The sequence below is a fragment of the Erythranthe guttata genome, chromosome 11 (genome assembly GCF_056151865.1).
Source record: "Erythranthe guttata isolate IM_541 chromosome 11, IM_541, whole genome shotgun sequence".
Classification (NCBI taxonomy): domain Eukaryota; kingdom Viridiplantae; phylum Streptophyta; class Magnoliopsida; order Lamiales; family Phrymaceae; genus Erythranthe; species Erythranthe guttata.
In genome coordinates, this window is record NC_142543.1 from 15175718 (window position 1) to 15201424 (window position 25707).

The 25707-nt window shown below is 32.2% G+C and overlaps 1 protein-coding gene across 3 annotated transcripts in view; it reads left to right on the forward strand.

The window, feature by feature from the left end:
* The window catches only part of LOC105953395 (homeobox-leucine zipper protein ROC8), a 61399-nt gene extending 44289 nt beyond the window's left edge, over positions 1-17110 (forward strand). The window contains exons 2-10 of one of the 3 annotated variants that reach the window (XM_088825753.1): positions 11984-12188; positions 13100-13206; positions 14428-14576; positions 14746-14863; positions 14943-15134; positions 15362-15748; positions 15819-15910; positions 16012-16222; positions 16414-17110. In XM_088825753.1, coding sequence (XP_088681879.1) covers positions 14464-14576; positions 14746-14863; positions 14943-15134; positions 15362-15748; positions 15819-15910; positions 16012-16222; positions 16414-16752 — 1452 coding nt within the window. In that variant the 5' untranslated portion in view covers positions 11984-12188; positions 13100-13206; positions 14428-14463 and the 3' untranslated portion in view covers positions 16753-17110. Of the gene's footprint in view, positions 1-11902; positions 12189-13099; positions 13207-14427; positions 14577-14745; positions 14864-14942; positions 15135-15361; positions 15749-15818; positions 15911-16011; positions 16223-16413 lie in introns of those variants that run through there. The other 2 variants (XM_088825751.1, XM_088825752.1) reach the window with 2 other exon arrangements.
* Positions 17111-25707: the final 8597 nt, after the last annotated feature.

Here is a 25707-nt window from a genome sequence, read left to right on the forward strand (position 1 = left end):
AAGCGATTGCTGTTTCTGGTGTTTCTAATCCATGGCGCCACCAGCTCGTTCTCCGTTGGATGATGTTTCGCATCCGATGTTTCTTCATCCGTCGGATGGTCCGAATTTGATTCTGGTTTCGCAGCTATTGACGGAAGACAATTATGCTTCGTGGTCGCGAGCCATGACTATTTCATTAACGGTGAAGAACAAAATTGGGTTTATTGATGGCACGATTTCAGAGCCTGCTGCTGATGAGTTGATTATGCGTAATGCTTGGATTCGGAATAATAATATTGTCATGTCTTGGATTATCAATTCGGTTTCCAAGGACATTCAAGGTAGTATTATGTACTCGAATTCGGCAAAAGAAATTTGGGATGATCTAAAAACTAGGTTTTCACAGACAAATGGCCCTCGCATATTTCAATTGCGTCGTGATTTGGCGAATCTTACCCAAGGTAGTCAGTCAGTGAATGTATATTTCACTAAGGTCAAGGCAATTTGGGATGAGTTGGCGAATTATAGGCCGTGTTGTTCATGTGGAAAGTGTGATTGTGGGGGTTTTGAAAAATTACAGGCTCATTATAATCAAGAGTATGTCATGAGTTTTCTTATGGGGTTGAATGATAGTCTAGCTTCCACTCGTGGTCAAATCTTGCTCATGGATCCGCTTCCTCCCATTTCTAAGGTGTTTGCATTCATTTCTCAAGAAGAGCGTCAGAGATCAGTTGTCTCTTCACATGTTGATTCTTCTGGATCTGTTTTTTCTGTCAAGAATGAGGGGTTTAAGCGGTCCATTAATAACCAGTTCTACAATCCTGGTTTAAAGAAGAGAGAACGCAGTTTCTGCACACATTGCAATATGCAGGGTCACACTGTGGAGAAGTGTTACAAACTTCATGGATATCCCCCATCTTATAAGCCACAGAAATCTCGTTTTGCTTCTCATGCTAATCAGGTTTCTGGTTTTGATTCTTCTTTGGATTCTCATTCTTCAGATACAGGTGTAAGCTCTCAACAAGTGGATGGTTATCTTCAGTCAATGACTCCTTCTCAGTGTCAGCAGTTCATGTCTATGTTTTCTTCCCACATGGCTGCTCAACAGCAACAATCTGCTGCTTCTTTTCAGCCACAATCTGTTCCTGGAGCTGGAGCTGATACAGCTACGGTTTCTTGTGTGACAGGTATTTGTGCTTTATCTGGTGTTCCTTCTTTGTCATCTGCTGATTGGATTTTAGATTCAGGTGCTTCTAAACATATTTGTCATGATAAACAGTTGTTCATTAATATCAGGCCTGTTAGTAATTTCAGGGTTCTTTTACCTGATTCTTCTGTGTTAATTGTGTCTTTTGTGGGTGATGTTCGTTTGTCTAAGGAGATATTTCTTACTGGGGTTTTTTATGTTCCTCAGTTCAAGTTTAATCTCATTTCTGTGAGTGCTTTTCTTCAAAATACTCAGTTTTTTATTGGTTTTTCTGCCTTTAATTTTGTCATACAGGACAAGTTCTTCAAGATGATTGGCAGGGGTAGAAAAGTTGAGGAACTTTATGTTTTGGATTCACCTCCTTTTCTGCCACCTCCTTCAATATCTGCTTGTAATTCTGTGTTTGTTTGTAATCAAGTTTCTGCCACTGTTTGGCATAAGAGACTAGGTCATGTTCCTTTCAAGAAATTGATGTTTTTAAAAGCTTTTCTTCCTGTATCTTCTGGTTTTGCTCCTCCTAAAGACAGTTGTTGTCATGTTTGTCCTGTTGCTAAACAAAAGAGACTTTCTTTTCCTTCTCATAATCATGTTGCTGATCATGTTTTTGATCTCATTCATTGTGACATTTGGGGCCCTTATAAAGTTCCTTCTTATAATGGTTTTAAATATTTCATTACTATAGTAGATGATTGTTCCAGGTATACATGGGTTCATTTGGTTCATTCTAAGTCTGATGCTTTAGTGGTGATTCCTCGTTTTATTTCTATGGTTCAGACTCAATTTGGTAAGACCATTAAAGTGTTTCGTTCTGATAATGCTCCAGAGTTGTCTTTTAATCATTTGTTTGCTCATCTGGGCATTTTACATCAGTTTTCTTGTGTGCAAACTCCTCAGCAGAATGCTATTGTTGAGAGAAAACATCAGCACATTTTGAATGTGGCTCGTTCTTTGTTTTTTGAGTCCAAAATTCCTGTTGAGTACTGGAGTGATTGTGTTAGTACTGCTGTTTATCTTATTAATCGTATTCCTTCTAAAATCTTACACAATGTTTCTCCTTACAGTATTCTTTATCCTCAGTCTCCTTTTGATTATACTTCTCTTAAGGTTTTTGGTTGTCTGTCTTTTGCTTCCACATTGGCTGCTGCCAGAGATAAGTTTCAACCTAGAGCAAGGCCTTGTGTGTTTCTTGGGTATCCTACTGGTGTTAAAGGTTATAAACTCTTGGATATTAATAGTAGGGAAGTGTTTTTTTCTAGAGATGTGATATTTCATGAGGATCAGTTTCCTTTTGTCTCTATTCCTCATTCTTCCATTGATTCTGTGTTTGATTCTCAGCCTATTGTGCCTCTTTCTCAGTCTATTCCTCTGTCTGCTGTTCCCACTGAGCCTTATGTAGATCCTATATCTTCTCCTTCTCCTTCTCAGCCTAGAAGGTCTGGTAGGCAGATTAAGCCTCCTTCATACTTGACTGATTATGCTTGTTTTGGGTTGCATAAGTCTCTTTACCCTATTGCTTCTGTATTGTCTTATGACAAGTTATCTAGTGATTATAGACATTTTGTTCTTAATCTTGCTCATGATTCTGAACCTCATACTTACAAACAAGCTGTTCAGCATCCTCAATGGGTTGATGCTATGAGAGAAGAGCTTGATGCTCTTGAGGCCAATCACACTTGGTCTGTTGTTCCTTTGCCTCCTGATAAACATACTATTAGTTGTAAATGGGTATATAAGCTCAAGAGAAAGCAAGATGGTTCTATTGACAGGTATAAAGCTAGGTTGGTAGCTAGAGGTTTTACTCAACTAGAAGGTGTGGATTATATTGATACTTTCTCACCTGTTGTTAAGCTTGTTTCTGTTAAGGTTTTGCTTGCTTTAGCTGCTGTTCATGGTTGGGAGCTGCATCAACTGGATGTTAATAATGCTTTCCTCAATGGAGATTTGCATGAAGAAGTCTATATGGATTTGCCTTTGGGGTACTTTCAGACCTCTACATCTTCAGGTTCTTCTTCTTCTTTAGTGTGTAAGTTACATAAGTCTTTGTATGGGCTTAAGCAAGCTTCCAGGCAATGGAATGCTAAGTTTACTGAGGTTATTTTGGCTCTTGGTTTTGTTCAATCTCAAAATGATTATTCTTTGTTTACCAGAGGTTCTGGCTCTTCTTTTATTGTCTTGTTACTTTATGTTGATGACATGGTCATTGCTGGTCCTAGTTCTGCTAATATTGCAGGTTTCAAGCAAGTTTTGAGTACTAAATTTAAGCTTAAAGATCTTGGTCCTATGAAATACTTTTTGGGTATTGAAATTGCAAGGTCTCACTCTGGTATTTTTATTTCTCAGAGGCAGTATGCTCTCACTCTTCTTGCTGATACTAAATATACAGACTGTAAGCCAGTTACCTTACCCATGGATCCTAAATTGAAACTTGCTTCTGAAAATGGTGAATTACTGGCAGATTCTTCAGCTTATAGAAGACTCATTGGCAGGCTGCTGTATCTTACCATTACTAGGCCAGACATTGCTTATACTGTTCATAAACTTAGTCAATTTGTTTCTGCTCCTCGTACTTCACATATGCAGGCTGTTCATCATCTTTTAAGATATCTTAAAGCAGCTCCAGGTCAAGGTTTATTTTATTCATCTACTTCAGACCTTATAATCAAAGGCTTTTCAGATGCTGATTGGGGATCTTGTCTTGATACAAGGAAGTCTACTACTGGTTTTTGTATTTTTTTGGGTGATTCTTTGATCTCTTGGAAATCCAAAAAGCAGGTCACTGTTTCAAGATCTTCTGCAGAGGCAGAATACAGAGCTCTAGCTACCACAGCTAGTGAACTGGTTTGGGTTCTCCAGCTGCTATGTGATTTTCAAGCTGTTCCACCATCTACTTTGCTTTTTTGTGACAATTTGGCTGCTGTTCATATTGCCTCTAATCCAACTTTTCATGAAAGAACTAAGCACATAGAAATTGATTGTCATTTTGTCAGGCAGCAGGTTAAACAAAAGAAGTTCAGACTCATGCCTGTTAAGAGCTGTGATCAACTTGCAGATCTCTTCACCAAAGCATTGCCTCTTCCTGCTTTTTCCCATTTGTTGTCCAAGATGGCTTTTCTCAACATTTATGCTTGTTCAAGTCCATCTTGAGGGGGGGATATTGGATATGTAGATATTGTATCTTATATGTAGTAATTTTTGTATAGCATTTATCATATTGTCTTTCTGTTCTTAATAAAACGTGTTTTAGATATCACGTTTTTATTAGTATTTTTCTTCCTTTTAGCACTTTTAGGTAGTTATTGTAACAGCTATTTAAAGCTGATTTTGTTACCGTTGTAAAACACTTTTTTCCAGATTTTTCAATAACAGTTTTTCTTCTTCTTCATTCTTCGATTCTCTCTCCTGATATGAACTCTGAATTAGGGTTCTAACAGTATAAATTGGTTAAAGATAGAACATTATTCTAAATAAATCTCAAATTTGTGAAGATTTCATTGGAACTCAGATTTTGAAAGCTCGGTTCTTGAGTGCCGTTATATTGTGAAAAAGGGTTTTTGGCACTTTGCATCATTGAATTACACCCTTTTGGCACTTTGCACCATTAAATTGCAAAATTGGCAGATTGCACCATTCAAACATAAATTATTTGGCACTTTGCATCCCAAATAACCTTTGCCTTGGAAAAATTACCTGCAACTTGTTGAAAACCTGAAAGATGGACAAATTCGCAATTCTCTAATTATTTATCCTCTTCCCCCAATTCTTAATCATCGTTCCACAATTTTTATATTTCGTCATATTAATCAAAAAATCCTAAATTCTTCTTACCCGTTTCTATTTGCCATAATATGTAAATTCTGAACTAAAACTCAAGAATGGTCGGGAATATACAGAAAAGAGTCCGATAACACACCTTCAAAAAATCAAGTTTTATTCCATGGTAACGCTATTTTTTTTTAATAATTTTGCAGATCCAAACTATTCAATGGGAGTACAAAAATCTTTGCATCATGAAACTAATATGCACCACCTGTCCACTACCAAATAAACTTCTCAGTAATCTTATTTTATCATTTGACTATTCAAAAAAAAAAATTTGAGGGCTCACCCTAAAATTTCCAGTTACATTATTTTTCATACAAAGAAAAAAAAATGTGATTTACTATTATTGTTTAGTGTTTATACCGATTTTACCATTGAAAGAAATGGCTAAATTTTTTTTAGGATTTTTTGATTGAAGGGACGAAAGATAAAAATGGTGGAACAGTGATTAAGAATGAGGGAAGAGGATAGATAATAAGAAAATTATGAATTCTCCCATCTTCTAGATTTCCAGTAAGTTGCAGGTAGGTTTTCTAAGCCAAAAGTTATTTGGGCTGCAAAGTGCCAAATAATTTATATTTAAAGGGTGCAATCTGCCAATTTTGCAATTTAAGAGTGCAAAGTACCAAAAGGGTGTAATTTAAGAGTGCAAAATGCCAAAAACCCTGTGAAAAATGTGGAAGAAGAGAGTGGAAAATGATGAGCAAAAGAAGTATAATGAGATAAGAAAAATTAGTTGTGGGCTGAAATTGAATTTCAGTGAATGTAATTGAGGGTAGAATAGACTATTACATATAAACTTATTTTATTTTAATGTAATAAATAATTTTAAGTGAGAAGGATAGATTCGTAATTGCTAAAATTATTATTTTATTTATTTTTCTAGGAAATCCAAAATCACTTTTTGATTCAACGGTTCAGATCTGATCTATTTAAAACAAGGTTGTAAAAAGTGATAATCGGGTCGGAGGCGGTCAGGGACCGACTCACGATTAATTGGTGCGGCGGTGGTTAATCGGTGATAAATCGCAAATAAATCGGTTTTTAAAATTTAATATAATATATTTGTAGATATTATTTATAAATACTCAAAACATAGATAAAAAATATTTAAACATAGTTATATCTCCATCATGTATATATTCTAATAACATAATAAAAGTTTAATAATTATAAGATCATAATACATAAATATCCTTATAAAATATAAATAAAAAGGCAATTTTTTTGAATTTACATACATTCTTGGCATACATCACTAGTTTTGTAACAATAATAATTAAAAACAAAATAAAGCATAAACTCATATTTTGTTTTTTATTAAAATCCCAACTTTTATTTTGATTAAAAAAAAAAAAAACCGATTTTTGACAGAATTTTTGCGATTTTTGCTACCGAAATTTGACTCACCTTAAAGGTTTGACCGCCTCGGACCGTCTCATACCGCTTCAGACCGCCTCGGACCGCCTCAAAGGTCAAAAACCGATTTTTCAAACATTTACACTAAAATCGTAAAGGTTTTGGACCACCTTCGCCTCGGTGGCCGATTAATCGACCGCCTTGGCCGATTTTTAGAACACTTATTTAAATGAATGGTAATATAGGGGGTATCTGACCTCAGCGAGTTTTTGAGCTATCAGACGCTAGAAAAATCCTAATTATTATAGGCGATCTAAAAAAAAACCTCATTACTAGCACTAAAATGTGAAATCCTTTGCCCCAGGGCCCCCATCCCTTGGCCGAACAAGTATTTGATGGACTATGGAGGGATGTAGACCCCCATTACTTCTTTTAATAGGGAGAGGTCCAAAATATTTTACTTCATTTGACAAAACCCACACTCATTTCCAACTATAATTATTTCCAATTTACCTCCGTCCGCCACATTATCATTGGGTCACGTGCCCACATCATCATTGCATCATGCAATGGTCATTAGCCTTTTTTTTCTATCAGTTTTATTAATCGACTATGAAGCATAGTCGATTAAGGAAAATCGATTACGAAACATAGTCGATTAAGTAAAAACTTTTGAAAGTTTTTTTTTTCTTTTTTGTTTTTAATTTTTTTTCTCTATCAGATATATTAATCTCTTGTGAAGCATAATCGATTAAGAATCTGACTACTAAAAATAACGAATCACAACTAAAAAAAAGACAAAATCAACTATATTTTAATCAAAGGCAAAAGAGTTTATTATTTGAACTCACTTATAAATAAATACCCATTGATAGACTTATTTGTAAAGTGCCCAATTATTATTGGCCTTAATTTATGAGTGGATCAACAAATAACCAAATGCATACCAAAATTATAAAATTGTTTAAAAATAGGGTCCATTTGATATAGACCCCTAGAATGAAAAATATATACGGATAGGTCCACCCCTAAAATTCTTCCTTTGAGATACCCCCTAGAGAGACAAAAGTACTATTGTGCCCTTAATTGCAATTTTCGGCTGATTGCATTCAGTATTTTCGCCCCTGCATTCAACATATGCCCAACCGCATTTAGCATTTTTGGGCCTGCATTTATCATTTTTATTTATTAATTTAATAAAAAATAAAAATGTTTATTTTTTATATATACCATCTTTTGTTTTTTATTTTTATTTTTTTTATTTCTTTTATTTTTTAATTTTTTAGTTATTTTTTAATTTTTTAATTTTTTGATTTTTTTAATTTTTTTTTAAATTTTTTTTGTAAGATTTGTTTTTGAAAAGTTTACTGTACTGGAATTGACTACACATGACTATAGTATACTACACGTAACTATAGTATACCACAGTCATGTATAGTTATATGTATTTATGTACTTACTATCTTTTTACCCCAAAATTATCTACACCAACAACAAAATTCACAATTTAAATCTTGGTATTATAAATCAACTAACCAAAAAAAAAATGAAAAAACACAATCACATGTATATTATCTTCAAACATGAACACGCATTACTATACATTAAAAAACACATAGCATATATATAACTATATGTTACTACACGTGACTATAGTTATCTACAATTATTGATAGTTATCTATATTAACATAAAGTCTAGACTACTGCAGTATGAATCCAACTTCACAAGGCACTTCGGCACATCTTATTCTCTGCATCTCATAAAATTATACAAATAGCAAAACCCGCGACAAAAAAATACGAGTTAAAGAGCAAAATGGAACATGCAAATTATATGACATGAAAAAATACAAAAAAACAATGATTTTTTTGTTTTTTTTCCGATAAATATACCGTATTGAAATCGACTACAAATGACTATAGTATATTACAAATTGTATAGTCATGTATAGTTTATATGTAGCCATGACTGTATATGACTGCATATGACTACATATAACTGTATATTCACCTGAAACACTAAGTAACCACTACTGATTAAGTTTCTATTACAGACAAACAAAGCTCTTACACTTAAGGTATTTCGGGTCATCTTCAAATAAATACAAAAAAATAAATTACATTTGAATTATAACAAAAATGAACAAGATAAGAATCAAACAAAATAAAAAATCAAATTAATGCAACAAAAAAGATATTAATATTAATTGTTCACAGATCTTGAAAAACATAGTAGATCTGTGTTTTTTTTTATAAGAAATAATAGATCTGGTTCGACCCATCCCTAAAAAAGAGAGAAGAAACTAAAACAATAACGTAGAAACCATTTCTTCAAACGGAAGTAGAAAAAGATCTAAAACGAATTTAAAACAAACAAACCCTCATCCATCATGTTTTTGGCATCACCGAGTATATTCGATTTGGACGGGTGATTCAAGGCGGCGATTGCATCGAGCACGCGTAAAGTGGCGGCGGCGCAAGGTTGTGGAGGAGCAGGGGCGGCGACGCAAGGCTGTGGGAGAGCAACGTCGGTGGCGCAAGGAGGTGGGGGAAGCAACGACGATGGGCGACGCAAGGCGGTAGGGAGCCGAGGTGGCCGCGGAGAGCTGTGTGCCGAAGAAAGAGAGTGAGTTAGAGAGAGAAAGAAGAGAGAGAGAGAGAGAGAGAGAGAGAGAGAGAGAGAGAGAGAGAGAGAGAGAGAGAGAGAGAGAGAGAGAGAGAGAGAGAGAGAGAGAGAGAGAGAGAGAGAGAGAGAGAGAGAGTTAGAGAGAGAAAGAAGAAAAAGAGGGAGAAAGAGTGAGAATAACGGCTGAGAGAGTTTGTGGAAAAAGAAAATATGGGTTAGGGTTTGAATTGTAACTAAAAGAGTAAAACAGGTATTTCAACTTGTCTAGGGGGGGCTGTCAAATTAAGATTAGAATTTGAGTTTTTGACTAGGAAAGAAAAATCCATAGGACCTATCCATATATATTTTCAAAATTAGTGAGTATCCCACATTTCCCCTTAAAAATAACATGATGTGCGAAAACTTGATAGTTTGTTCGCTAAAATTGGTACTCTAGCCTTTGATTTTCATTGTTGGACGGCAAACTTTTGTCTTTTGCCGATCGATCCTAATATTCCGACTAAGCCACTTTTAGGCTATTAGGATTTAGGACATTTCCAGTCGCGTAAGCAAACTCCATTTGGCTGCACAATATGGAGACTGTGGTAGAAAATCCAATACCAACAAGAAATATAGAGGGCCTCGATGCAAATCTCCAGACTTGTTCCTACATATAGGTCTTTGTTTGGAGACTCATATTTTATGAGACCCAACTTCAAACAAGACTCAATTTCTTGCATTTAGATTTCGATTTTGTTTTCAAATAAAAATTAATATTTGAACGATTTGCAAATTTGATCGTTGGTTATCAACAGTAAGAAAAAAGAAAAGAAAAAAAGCATAAATACCTTTAATTAATTGTTCTTCATCATTTTCACCACTTCTAAATTTTCAGATTGTGAGTTTTATTTTCTTTTTCTTTTCTCTCCAATGCTTGTAGAATTTTAGGGGAATTTGATTGAATTTATGGTTCTGTGAATGAGAATTGAAGAAATTAGAAGTAGAGGGTTGAGTTGGCTGTCAATACTTGAAGAAACTTGTAATATAATTTTTTTCCTCTCTGTTTCTAGCGTGTTGAAGAATAGGGAGAAAAAGGAAATTGAGGGAGGAGGGGCGTGCTATATTGTACTGAATTAGGTTTAAATGAGAGTAAAAAATAAAAAAACCGTTTGGGGTGAAAGGCGGTGGAAATTAGTGGTGGTTACAAATACTTTAATTAAAATCATATTCAATGGTTGTAGTTCAACATTTCATATCCTTTTCAGAATTTTTTAATTTTTTGGATCGAAATATGTATTAAAAATAATTAAGACTATTAAAAAAAAAATTATCTACAACCTCGTATATGCATGAAATTTGAGCCCTAATAAACTACTATATAAAATAATCCGTAATATGATTTAGAGACTCAAAATTATAAAGCCTTCTATTGTGGAGTTTTGTTTTTTAGAAACTCTAATTCTATCGGGTCTCCATTTTGGTCTCCATTTTGGTCTCCAAAAGAGAATTTGTTTTACAGTTGAACTTCGATATGGAGATCCGATTTGCTTACTTCATTAGAAATAAAACTTTATTTTACAGTAGGACTTCGATAAATTAATAACGTCGCTTAAATAATAGTTTTTTCTCATCCCCATTAAGTAAAAACATAATAAAATTTTAGTTCGATAGTTTAATATTTCATTAAATTAATAGAATTTATTCAGTCATAACTATATTAATTTATAGATAACGGTATTTTTATTTTTGACGATGATATGGATGGGTTTTGGTCCCTCTTGGAATTTAAAGAGAAAAATACAGTTTTCGTCCTTCAAATTTGCACCGATTTCAGATTCGGTACCCCATATTCACAAAAAACACATTTGTCCCTTTAAAAAAATTCAACATTTTTATTCATTTCCGTCAATTTTCCGTAAAAACTAACGAATCGGGATGAAACATATTCCATAACTTTCTTAACCAACGGACTAACGGTAAATTGACGGAAATGACCAAAAGTGTTAAATTATTAGAACATGAGGGACCAAATGTATATTTTTTTTGAGTGAAATTGATGCAAACTTGATAGACGAAAACTATAATTTTCCCGGATTTAAAAAAAAAGAAAAAAGAAAAACAATAATAACTTTAAGGCTGCGGTTATATGCAATACTCATTCCACTTGTGCAAGACCAAATTAAAGAAAGATTCCAAAAGATTCTATTTTATTAAGATGGAATGACAAGTATGCCCATAAATTAAATTGACTTTTTTTTTTCTCATGTAAGACCAAATACAAATAATGAGAAAAAAACAAAAATCGACACTAAGGTGTCGAAAAATTATGCTACAAATCGACACTTAACCGTCGAATTTCATAGGTAAAAATCGACATTGACATGTCGAATTTATAGCACAAATTCAAATGTCGAATTTTATACCTCAAAATCGACATCTAAATGTCGATTTTTACCTGTAAAATTCGACCTGTACATGTCGAATTCGTTTGCGCGGGATTTTTTTTGGAAAATCAATATTCTAGCTAAAAAAACCCATAAATGCATACATTCTTGGGTTCCTCCATCGTAAAATCTTCTATTGTGATGTCTTCTGACTCCATACTTGCCATCTTTGTAAGATTTGTTGAGTTTTGATGATTTTGAATTTCTAGGTTTTGTGGGTTAATGGAGGAGGAAGTAGAAAGGTCTTGTGGATTTTGGAAGATGGAGAAGATGAGAGTTGGTCTTGTGGTTTTGTAGTCTTGTGATAGGATTTTTTGTGTTTTTGAATTTTTGGTCTTGCATATTTGGAATTTTTTATTTTTTTAATAAATAAGGGTATTATAGTATTTATACATTAAAAATTTTAATTTGGTCTTGCACAAGTGGAATTAGTCTTGCATATAACCGCAACCTAGCTTTATAATAGAGTTTTAGAATGTTGCTCAAAACGATTAAGTTTTTTTGCGATGTCTGGAAAATAGCAATTCATTTGTCGAACAAGGTCGGAGATGAGGCAGCCGGAGATGAGGCTGACCGGCGGCGCAGTGCTGAAAACTGCCTATTGGACGCCGCCAGAACGGTGGCCCAGCCCTTGCCCTATTGGCGTACTAATTTTTTGTTTTTTTTTTGGTTTCTTCTCTGCGGGGGAGATGGGAAAGAAAAATAAAAAGCGAAGAAGTGAAGAAAAAAGAGGGCAAAATGCTGCTTGATGTTTGTACATAGCTCTGCAACAGGTTGTACCTTTGGGCATTTCGAGCTCTTCTGCAATTTATCTCCCTAATTTGAAGTTCCATTGTTAGTTTTGATTTCTAGCTTGTTTTTTTTGCCCTATGTAGTGATGATTTTACTGCAATAGTTACTTGTTACATGATTGATACTCGAATATAACTACTTCCATCAACCGAAACCCCGATCGATTATTCGTTACGTGTCGTTAGTGCTTCGTCATCGAGAATTTATTGATGCGGATATTGCATACATTTTTCTACGTCGGAGGAGATTAGATTTCAATGTTTCACCTTAATTAGGTTAATAGTGAAATTTTGATAAATTTGATAGACTAATTATATCTCGGGATTAGGTTTTTACGTTTTCACCTTACGATTAGACTTCAGCATACTATATTGGAACTCATAGTGTATCGTACTGTTAGTTTTAATCGAAATTTGAATGGACTAAGGGATAGTTTAAATGAAGTATATTCCCGATTTTCATGCAAGGAGCATGATGTTAATTAATGATTAATTAAAGCCATGTTGGAGATAATGTATACGTATTGTTCGTTATAGGAAAGTCGAATGAGATATTTATCTAACTACGTTTATTTTTCTTAATGAATAGTAGAAAAAAGAAAGAAAATAACTTCGTTCACAAGGTTCGTAAATGTCTATTAATAGATGTTTTCAAGAACTAACTCGTGTTTTTTCCTTAGATAGTGATAATTTTACTGCAATAATTACTCGTTACGTGATTGATATTCGAATAAAACTACTTCCATCAGCTGAAACCCCGATCGATTATTCGTTGCTTGCCGAAGTGCTTCGCGATTGGGAATATGTTTATTGATACATTTTTCTTTGTGGGATGTGATTAGATTTCAATGTTTCACCGTAAATTAGTAATTAAATTTTGCTAAATGATATAGGTATTATTTGTGCAGGGTATATGCAAGAATCAGAGAATATATGCTACTCTTTGTGACCTTGCATGAAACGAAGGGCTTGATCGTCGGAGGTTCAGACAACTCGACTGGTATAAAGTCGTCAAAAAATATGGCTCAAATTCATTTTTTTCATAATTTTAGTTACTAACTTGCAATTATTGAAGGTATGATAGCATAAGATCTTGTTATTATCTTTTACACCTCGGAATAGATATTCCGAGGTAAAGTACTCCAGCATAATATGTTGGAACTAATAGTATATTTAATTGAAACTGAATGGACTGAGTTGTTATTTAATAGAAAGAAGGAAGTTCTTGTTCCCAATTTACGTGCATGGAGCATCGAGGAAATAAATGTATCAATTTAGATGGACCATGATGTTAAATGATTCATTTGTTGGTACTAAACCTTAACTTTTATTCAACCTTTTCATTTTAGGACGTCGAAGGCCATATATATATATATATATATATATATATATACAGGCATGTTTATTTTTTCTCGATGAACTAGTAGAAAAAGAAAGGAAATAACTTTGTTTACAAGGTGCGTAATGTCGACGAATAACCGATTAGCACTCTCAGCAATATGAAACTGAGGGAAAGTGAGGTCTTCTCTGTGATTATTAGTAGTGTATATAAATTGTTCGTTTTAGGAAACTGAGGTCTTCTCCGTAATATTGAATTCATGACAACGAATACGCGATATATGTATTTTTTCTTTTCGTGTTGATTAAGTTATCTGTCTTCAGTCTCGTTGCAGATAAGAACAATCAGAATCAAAAAATGACAGATTCTGAGTAAATGTTATTCAAACCATCAATTACTAAATTCATTAACAATCCATATAAGCTAATTGAATAAAAGGAAACTTTTGAATTACTGCTATACATTCATAATCATTATTTAATCATTAGAATCTGCATTTGATATTTCAAATAAAGACATAAATTATATTCTATGATGTATATATTTTCTATTCAGCAGGATTCTGTTGACCCTGAGATTCCGTCCACATTCAGTAGGGTATCTCGTATCTGAAATTATTTCGAATATCGTCATAGAATTCTTTTTTTGCTTGTTACCTCTCGTTTAGGTCAAGCTATATATTGAGTCCAAGACAACCATATTTTCATATAGCAGAATTATTTACACATACTGTGTTTTCCAGAGTATGTGTAAATATTGTTTTTTACTCATACTGTGTTTTACAGAGTTTTTCGACTTAGGTGAGTCCATTTTTTCGGTTTCTATATGAATTTGTTGTATATATATAATGAATAATAATAATTTTTTTTTGTGTGTTGTTAGGAATAAAAAAAGAGCTGTTGTGTTTGATACGAAGAGATGGATTTGTCTAACAGAAGAAATGGATCGGGCGATGAAGAAAACTACAACTCACGAGAGGGCAAGAAGCAATACCACCGTCACACTACCGAACAAATTCAGCAGCTCGAGGCGTACGATTAATTTCTGTCTAAATAATTTTATTCCATTTACATTTCGATTTTTCATAAACCTTCATTTGCATGGCTGAAAATTTCTCGGTACATTCGAAAGACGAGACACTTAAAATAGAATTTCTCTATATAAAATTTTTTCGTTTCCCGATTTATGATATTTACGCAGTTTCTATAACGAATGTCCGCACCCGGACAAGAACCAGAGGCAACAATTGAGCAGAGAACTCGGCCTTGACCAAAAGCAGATAAAGTTCTGGTTTCAAAATAAACGAACTCAGATGAAGGTGCTTTATTCTTACGCAATTGTTTTCTATGGTCGTTTTACGATGATTTATTTACTTGTTTGTATATTATGTTTTGTAGGCTCTAAACGAGAGAGCAGACAACAATTCCCTCCGCTCGGAGAACCAAAGAATTCATTTCGAGAACCTTTCGATGCACGAGGTTCTGAAAAACGCCTTTTGTCCCTCTTGCAATAATTCAGGTGTTTGTGAAGAAGAGAAACGCCAAAATCTGCAGAGATTGAGAATCGAAAATGCACGTCGGAAAGAAGAGGTGATCTGATCGATCGATATATTATCTACTAAATAATCGAGATCTTTACTTTTTGCACATGAAAAGTTTCGTCGTTTCTGTATTTAGCAAGTATAGCAACCACTTATGTCCGAGTTTATTTAATTGCACGAGTAAAAGCATATATTCAAGAAACCTGCAATCACTATGAGATGCATATTTTGGACATTTATTAATTATCGGTTTTTTCGTAAACTTTTTTTTTTCAGTACGAACGAGCGGTCAACTTTTTCACCAATTATACCGGAAATCCAGCTTTGCCTTTTGCTGGAACCGAGCCCAGTACTAGTGCACCTGGTCAACAATATATGTCACAACATTGGTCAACAAGCCTGACACATGTGGATAAATCTGTCATTATCGAGACAGCTGTCGCTGCAATGAACGAACTTCTGGAGCTGTTACGTGTGAACGAGCCGCTGTGGTTCGAAGCTCCATCGGATCATGGGAGATATACTTTACGTCGAGATAGTTATGATATGATTTTCCCCAAGTCAAACCAGGTCAACACTTCAAGTGCTCGGTTTGAATCTTCGAAAGATTCGGGCGAGGTGGCAATGTCTGCCACACATTTAATCGAAATGCTTGTTGATGTGGTATGTATGTTACACATTGGAATTGTTTTTTTTTTTTTTAAGTGAAAATTTATTTGCTAATAATTTGCAGAACAAATGGAAGGAAATTTTTCCTACTATCGTCACAAAAGCGACGACCCTTGAAGCAATCGATACTGGAATATTTGGTGGTTTGTTACATTTGGGAAGGACCTCAAAAAATTCATATTATTATTATTATCATTATATTTTCGGGATATCTGAACGGATAAAAAATTGAATGTTTTGACTTATTTTGGTGCGCAGATGTATCAAAAAATGCACATTTTATCACCACTTGTTGCTCCCCGAGAATTTTTCTTCATTCGATATTCCCGCCAAATTAATTCGAGCACTTGGGTGTTGGTGGACGTGTCCTACGATTTCATAACACAGCTCCAAGATTCCGTTCGCACTCGTTCTTGGAGGTTTCCTTCAGGGTGTATTATTCAAGATATTTCAAATGGAAAATCAACAGTGAGTTCTCTATATAAAAACCCATTTGTTTCTTTTTAAGTGCATCTTTATCTCATATTATGTGTCGATTTAGAGTTTCGAGCCAGAACTCATGGGTGTTTTTAGCAATTCGATATAATACGGGGTGCCGAATGCAATTAACTCTATTCTTTTACGCTGTCTACATACTGAATATTATTTTTCTTGAATAGGTTACATGGATTGAACATGTACAAGTGGACGACAAGTTATCGACTCATCGTCTGTACAGAGACTTCGTTTGTGGTTCCCAAAGAATGGTGGTGAGTTTTTTCGAAGAACTGTGCATGTCGGATAAACTCGATTGTCCCAATCCGTCGGAATATCAAAATAGCGGAGTTTATGTCGCGCTCCGAAAAAGTAACGGACCTCATCAACCTGATGGATTCATTGTTAGCGCAGCTACCTCGCTTTGGCTTCCCTTTTCCAAGGAGCATCTCTTTAACTTCTTCCAAGACGAGAAAAGAAGAGCACAAGTACGAAAATACCGATTCTGCCGTCGGGTTTTGTGATCTCTACCGATGGCCGTGCTACTAGCAGAGGCACCAACGGAGCTTCAACCAGTTCCAACACCGGTAGCGGTGGCTCGCTTCTCACAGTTGCTTTCCGGATATTAATTTTTCACAGCCAATTGACAACGCAACTGAATATGGAGTCGGTTGCCACCGTGCATACCCTAATCAGCGCCACTGTTAAAAAGATCAAGGCGGCGCTTGATTATTATGATTAATTTCGGATTTTTTTATCTTCTCGAATATTGATTTGTTTTTTCATTAATTGATACTTGTTTCATTTTTTTTTATACCGTTAAAACAATTACTAATATTCAAAACCCTTAAATGAAAATCAAAACCAAACATACATTACAAATGTCATTTTTCATTCTTCAATGCCAAACACACAAACCCCCTCTCAAACCCATCTCCATCTCCCTCTTTACAAACCCCTCACCACCTCCTCCTCCTCCTCTTCTTCTTCTTCATCTTCTTCTTCTTCTTCTTCTTCCTCCTCCTACTAACAAACCCTGCTAAAAAAATCTCAAAACTAAAGAAATCAAAACCTTAAACAACATGCAAAATGGAGTCAAAAGACAATAAAATAGTAGTTTACGAGCAAGGAGAACCCATTAAGATATGTATCCATGTCTTTTTTGAGCTTAAAAGTCGATTTTGAAGATTTTTTTTAAATCCGCCATAGTTATTCGACACATGCAGGTCGGATTTTTGGTCAATTTTCAACATCAACTTGTCGAAAATTGTATTAAAAAAATGAAGTTCGACACATACATGTCGAATTTTTTTTTTAATGCAATTTTCGACAAGTTGGTGTTGAAAAATGATCAAAAATTTGATCTATATGTATCGAAAACTGTAGGCGAATTTAAAAAAAAAAAAACTAAAAAATCTAACCTGAAGCTCAAAGAAGACATTATTACATACTTTAATGGGTTCTCCTTCCATGTAAACCACCATTTTATTGTCTTGTTGTGACTTCATTTTATAAGTTTTGTGAGGTTTTTGATTTTTTTGAGTTTTGAGATTTTTTGGAGGGTTTGTAAGAAGATGAAGAAGAAGAGAGGGTTTGAGTTTGGGTTTGGGGGAGAAGAATATAATTTTTTCATTTTTTTAATTTTTGGTATTGAAATGAAAAAAAGCATTTTTTTTTTTAAATTGTATTTTGTTTAATGATGTATATTTTAATACTATGCTATTAACAGAAATTATTTATGGTATTGATTTCTTTATAAAGGACTAAAATACCTTCTCATATTTTAATATGTTCCAGTTTCATCCTTTAATTTACTTTAACATCAATTTAACCCCAAATTTCACAAAATATTCAATTAAACGGCGTGGACCATTTTTTTTTTTTTTTTTTTTTTTTTTTTTTTACTTTTCTCCTTATTTTTCCGCCGGTCTCCGGTGTTGACTTTTTCATTTTTTTTTTAAATTCTCCTGATTTTTCAGCCGATTTCCGGCGTTGATTTTTTCATTTTTTTTAAAACAAATTATTTTTTACTTTAACATCTTTTTGTCTCGTTCAAACATCAATATTGTTGTGGTTGACATGCATATTAACTATACATCTTAACACAGTAATATTGCTATGTTATTCTCTATCACAGTAATATTAACACAACAAAAATCACTCTTATTGTTTAATAGAGTAATATTAATATGTTGACCATTCAATAAGGACAAACATAATTAGAAAACCAAAAGAAGTAATATTAATGTGGTTAACAGTAATAATATTGTCATCCATAGTAATACTACTGTAACAACAATAATATTACCGCAACCACAGTAAAATTATTGTATTTACAGTAATACTACAATAGTAGACAATAATATTATTACGTTAATTGGTCAACAAATAAAACTAAACAACAAAGCAAAAAAATTAAATTGCTATAGTTGACAGTAATACCATTGTGTTTATAGTAATTTTACCGTCAACGACAGTAATATAATTACGTTGACTTATCAACAAATCAGAAAAAATAACAAAATGCAAAATAATAATAATAATAATAATAATAATAATAATAATAATAATAATAATAATAATAATAATAATAATAATAATAAGCAGTTTGCCCCCTAAATTAAGAGCCGTTTTGCACTTTACCCCCCAAACAAAAAAAATTAGCACATTTTTACCTAAACTCATTAATTCGTTGCACGGTGCCCCCTAAACTGAATTTTCCGTCAATTTTGGACGGAATGTTAAATTATATGCGTTGCACGTGCAGCAATTTACAGGGGTAAATTTGTCAATTTACTTAAATTCTATGCATTAATATAAAATCATCATAAAAAAGGAAAAAATCAAAACACCTGCCACATGCCTTTTTTATCTTTTTTTTTTTTTTTTTTTTTTTTTTTTTTTTTTTTTTTTAATTCTCCATTTTATTTCCTCTGTTCTATTTCTTCTTCTTTGCCGTTCATTTATCCTCCACAGCTGCCTCCAATTCCCACCACTTCCGCCGCCGCGATTTACCTGACCAACTCCAGCACAACAACTGAGAACGGAATTCAACAACAAGACCCACCCCCAAATCCCAGCCAATAATCCCAGACCACAACCCTAGCCCACAACCGCCCACCATCCCATTGTTAACCTACTCTGTTTTGTCGGCGACGCCGTGAAACTTGGGCTGACGAAGGAGCCCTTCAAAACTTCAGCGGCGAAATTTAAGAAGGAAGCACGTGCTAAGAACAAGATCAACATCAACAAGAATGGGGTAAAATTGCGGAGGCTGCGAGAATTGGTGATAGGGACACTTATGATTTTGATTTCTCTCACTAAGGAAGAATCGAGGACATTTATGATTTGACCGGAGAGAGAGAGTGGACATTGGAGGCTATATGGTGGAGGCGTAGTTGGGATCGGAGGAGAGATAATAGATAAGGGCGGCGAAGATGGAGGAGAAAGCGGCGGAGGAAAGGGAGGGACTAGGGAGCGTGTCGGGCGGTTGGTGTCGGCAAGGGTGGAGAGAGGATCTTCGCCGTCTTTATCGGTGGTGCAAGATCGAGCTTTGGAGTGCATAGGTAAATCGCGGGCGGTGGGTGGGCGAGGGAAGATGATGTTGCAGGTGGTTTTGTTTTTTTTTCTTTTTTTTCTTTATTTACTTTTTTTTTATGTTAATGATTTAATTAATATTTAATATATACAATGGAAGAGAATGTATGAATTTACCCCTGCAAATTTCACGTGCAATGCACGTGTTTGACTTTCCGTCCAAAATTGCCGGAAAATTCGGTTTAGGGGCAAACTGCAACAAATTAACGAGTTTAGGTAAAATTGTGCAAAACTTTTTTGTTTAGGGGGTAAAATGCAAAATGGCCATTAGTTTAGGGGGCAAACTGCTTTTTACTCTAATAATAATAATAATAATAATAATAATAATAATCTTATATATAAAAGAAAGAAACGCTAGGGCAACCCTAAGAAACCCTAATGTAATATTTGTAATTTTTTTTCAATTTGATAAAAATTTTTATCTCTTTAATATTATTTTAAATATTAGTTTTGAATTTTATCATATTTGTATCCCCTAAATATTATTTTAAATATTATTTTTTATTTTTATAAGATTTTTGTCTCCTAAATATTATTTTTTATTTTTATCAAATTTTTATCTCCTAAATATTATTATAAATAATATTTTTTTAATTTTATCAAATTTATATCTCCTAAGTCCTAACTATAATTTTAAATATAATTTTCAACTTTTAGCAGATTTTTATCTCCTAAATATTATTTTCGAATTTTATCAAATTTATATCTCCTAAATAATATTTTAAATATTTTTTTCGAGTTTTATCATGTTTTTATTAGTTTTTTATCTCCTAAATATTATTTTCGTTTTTTATCAGATTATTGTCTCCTAAATATTATTTTTGATTTTTATCAAATTTTTATCTCCTAAATATTATTTTAAATAATAATTTTGATTTTAATCATATTTTATCTCCTAACTATTATTCAAATTATTATTTTCATATTTTATCAACTTTTATCTCATTAACATTATTTGAAATATTATTTTCGATTTTTTATCAAATTTTTATCTCCTAACTATTATTTTAAATTTTATTTTTGATTTTTATCTCCTAAATATTATTTTTGGATTTTTTTATCAAATTTTTTCCTCCTAAATATTATTTTATATATTATTATCGATTTTCATCAAATTCTCCTAGATATCTTATATATAAAAGTAAGAAACGCTAGGGCAACCCTAAGAAACCCTAATGTCATATTTCTAATTTTTTTTCAATTTTTATCAAATTTTTATCTCCTTAAATATTATTTTAAATATTATTTTTGAATTTTATCATATTTGTATCCCCTAAATATTATTTTAAATATTATTTTTTATTTTTGTCAGATTTTTGTCTCCTAAATATTATTTTTTATTTTTATCAAATTTTTATCTCCTAAATATTATTATAAATAATATTTTTTTTAATTTTATCAAATTTATATCCCCTAAGTCCTAACTATAATTTTAAATATAATTTTCAACTTTTAGCAGATTTTTATCTCCTAAATATTATTTTCGAATTTTATCAAATTGATATCTCCTAAATAATATTTTAAATATTTTTTTCGAGTTTTATCATGTTTTTATTAGTTTTTTATCTCCTAAATATTATTTTCGTTTTTTATCAGATTATTGTCTGCTAAACTTTTAGTAGATTTTTATCTCCTAAATATTATTTTCGAATTTTATCAAATTTATATCTCCTAAATAATATTTTAAATATTTTTTTCGAGTTTTATCATGTTTTTATTAGTTTTTTGTCTCCTAAATATTATTTTCGTTTATTATCAGATTATTATCTCCTAAATATTATTTTCGATTTTTATCAAATTTTTATCTCCTAAATATTATTTTAAATTATAATTTTGATTTTAATCATATTTTATCTCCTAAATATTATTCTAATTATTATTTTCATATTTTATCAACTTTATCTCATTAACATTATTTGAAATATTATTTTCGATTTTTTATCAAATTTTTATCTCCTAACTATTATTTTAAATTTTATTTTTGATTTTTATCTCCTAAATATTATTTTTGGATTTTTTTATCAAATTTTTTCCTCCTAAATATTATTTTATATATTATTATCGATTTTCATCAAATTCTCCTAGATATCTTATATATAAAAGAAAGAAACGCTAGGGCAACCCTAAGAAACCCTAATGTCATATTTGTAATTTTTTTTTCAATTTTTATCAAATTTTTATCTCCTTAAATATTATTTTAAATATTATTTTTGAATTTTATCATATTTGTATCCCCTAAATATTATTTTAAATATTATTTTTTATTTTTATCAGATTTTTGTCTCCTAAATATTATTTTTTATTTTTCTCAAATTTTTATCTCCTAAATAATATTATAAATAATATTTTTTTAATTTTATCAAATTTATATCTCCTAAGTCCTAACTATAATTTTAAATATAATTTTCAACTTTTAGCAGATTTTTATCTCCTAAATATTATTTTCGAATTTTATCAAATTTATATCTCCTAAATAATATTTTAAATATTTTTTTCGAGTTTTATCATGTTTTTATTAGTTTTTTATCTCCTAAATATTATTTTCGTTTTTTATCAGATTATTGTCTCCTAAATATTATTTTCGATTGTTATCAAATTTTTATCTCCTAAATATTATTTTAAATAATAATTTTGATTTTAATCATATTTTATCTCCTAAATATTATTCTAATTATTATTTTCATATTTTATCAACTTTTATCTCATTAACATTATTTGAAATATTATTTTCGATTTTTTATCAAATTTTTATCTCCTAACTATTATTTTAAATTTTATTTTTGATTTTTATCTCCTAAATATTATTTTTTGATTTTTTTATCAAATTTTTATCTCCGAAATATTATTTTAAATATTATTATCGATTTTCATCAAATTCTCCTAGATATTATTTATAATAATCTGATTTTCGATTTTTACAGAAAAGGGTAAATAAATCTGATTTTCATCCCTAGCGGATTTTGTGTCATCGTTTTACAGAATGTCTGCAACATTTGAATTTTATTTCTTCCCTACCTAAGGCTTCTTCTTTTGGTAACCCGACTTTAGATTTTGTTTCTTATCTTCTTCTTCATCCTATTGCATGTGTGGCGATTAGTTTACATCTTTTTCCATCATGGCTTATAGGTAATTTCATTTTGTTAAATTATGTGTTTCATTAATTTATACCAAAGTTTTCAAATTTTATGGATAACAATTATTTCATTTTATATGTTATTGGACATGTTATTGAAAGGGATGATTTGAGAAAATTAACCAAAAATGGGCGGAGCCACAAGCTATTGGAAGTCGACCTTCAAGACTTATTGTTTGTATGCGATATTTAATTTATTGTTTATATTTATTTTTGTTTCTTAATTTTCCAATTGTTAATTCCAGTGGCAAAACAACCTTAAAATGAGGCAGTGGAGAAGGGCTTAGTTCCGATGCAAGATGTATAGATGGCCTTTTACGATGGTATGTTGTCGATAGTTTAGTTTTGATTATGTTAACTTAGTTATTAAATCTAATTACTTTTAAGCTCAACATGGAAGACATAATTGATGATTTTTTTCCTGGTTCAAATTTTCAATCTACTGGTATTAGCTGATTCAATTCATTTGGAAAATTATTCAACAGTAAAGTTATGTCCTTTTTTTTTTTGTGTGTAGTATACTTAATAATGTTCCAGTATAATAGAATTTCGATCATACGATACATCAAACGTTTGTTTATATTCTTACAACATCAAAAGAATGCAATTTGTTGTCCCGTGCATCGCACGGGTACAATTACTAGTAATAATAATAATAATAATAATAAATGGTCAGGGATTTATTGGCGTTGACTTTTTCGATTTTTTTGACCTAAAATTTGGACCTGTTTTTTTACCCCCACCGCTAAACGTTGACCGTAATTGTACTGTCATTAACAGTAATTATACTGTCATGGACAGTACATTAACGTAATTATATTGTTGTTGACAGTACATTAAAACAATTGTAATGTCGTTGACAGTACATTTATGTCATTGTACTGTCGTTGACAGTATAATTACAGTCAACGACAATATTTTTATTTTTTGGCTCTTTTTTTTTGTTTGATTTGTTGACAAGTCAACGTAGTTATATTATTATCGTTGACACTAAAATAACTCTAAACACAATAACATTACTCTCAACCACATTAATATTATTATTTTTTTGGGTTTTTTGTTTTGTTTGAGTTGTTGACGGAGTAACGTAATACTGTCTACTATTGTAATATTACTATAAACACAACAATATTATTGTGGTTGACGGTAATATTACTGTTGCTACAATAATATTAATGTCAACTACATCAATAATAATTCTTTTGATTTTTTATTATGTTTACCTTTGTTGAAACGGTCAACATATTACTATTACTCTATTATACAATAATAACGGCTTTTGTTGTGTTAATATTACTGTGCTAGCGATTAATATAGCAATATTACTGTGTTAAACTGTAGTTTAACAGTAATATAGTTAATATTACTGTCAATCACAAAAATATTGTTGTTTAAACGAGGGCAAAAGATGTTAAAGAAACAAAAAATTCAAAAAAATAATAAAGAAATAAAAAAAATCGTAACAGTCAACGCCTGAGACTGGCGGGCAACGACGACGACAGATGAAATTGTATTCAAAATTGTGTTTTGGGTCAAAATTGAATAATTTGTGAAATTCGGGGTCAAATTGAGGTTAAATTAAATTAAATGACGAAATTGTAGCATATTAAAATGTGTGGGGCTATTTTATGTTTTACAAACCTCTGAACGATGTGAGGACTTTTTTGTAAAAGGGTTTTTTGTTTTGGGTCCTTGATGAATAAATCCCCATTGATAAGCTTATTTGTAAAGTGCCATATAAATATATGCCAGGACATACTTGGATAAGCACAAAGCATTAATGATTCCACCGGAAACAGGCACCTCATAAAGAGCTCCTCAAGACACGACACCAATGGCTGAAGCTCGTCACCAAATTGCTCCAACGCCACATCAACATCCACCTCAATGAACATAACCCCCTCACCGGTGCACTCTGGCGCCAGCTTCTTGGCGGCGTGTCCCCTTAGCCGCCCGGCAAACGGGAGTAGGAAATCAATGCCTTAGCGATAGCTTTACAGACAACCTCAATGGGGTCCACTTTGACGGAGGGATTTATACGGTAAAATTGTATGATTGGAACTTGAAAACAAAGGCCTTTTTCATCATCGATATCGGAGAGAGGCTTGAATTCATGTGGTGTGGGCTTTGTTGGAGGGATTAGCTCTGGGTTATGCCTTGTTACTTTGAAAGTTAAAGCTCTAGTTAGTGTATTGATTGGTTGATATATGCGTAAAGAAAATCTAGTGGATAAAGCGCGTTTGTAGAACAATGTATATTTGGTAGTCATGGCGGAGGTAGTCTCGAATAAGTGTGATTCTTTGATCGAAGAAATGATCGGTATTTATAGAAGTTGTAGGATAGATGCCTATGGTTTACACTATGCTCGAGGAGGAGGGCTTATCTGCAATCCTATCAACACAAAAATCAATCATACAAAAAAAATCATTTTTTTTTGTCTCATGCCCAAATACCTCTCAAAACATAATTTACATCAATGTCATCCATAATGGCCCAACTTAACAAATATTGCACGATGGTGTTTCTGAACCTTTTTTTTCGTTCACAAACCGTTGATTTTTTTTTTCTTGTAAATCTTTTTTTCTAAAACATTTTTCCTCGACGTTGCCTGGTCAACAAAGTAGAATTATTATGAATACATTACAATGATCTTTATGCCTTAAATAGTAATATGCCTTAAATAGTAATATTAAATATATTTGTTTTTACCTTTTTTCCAATTTTTAAGCAACCAAAACAGTAATATTAC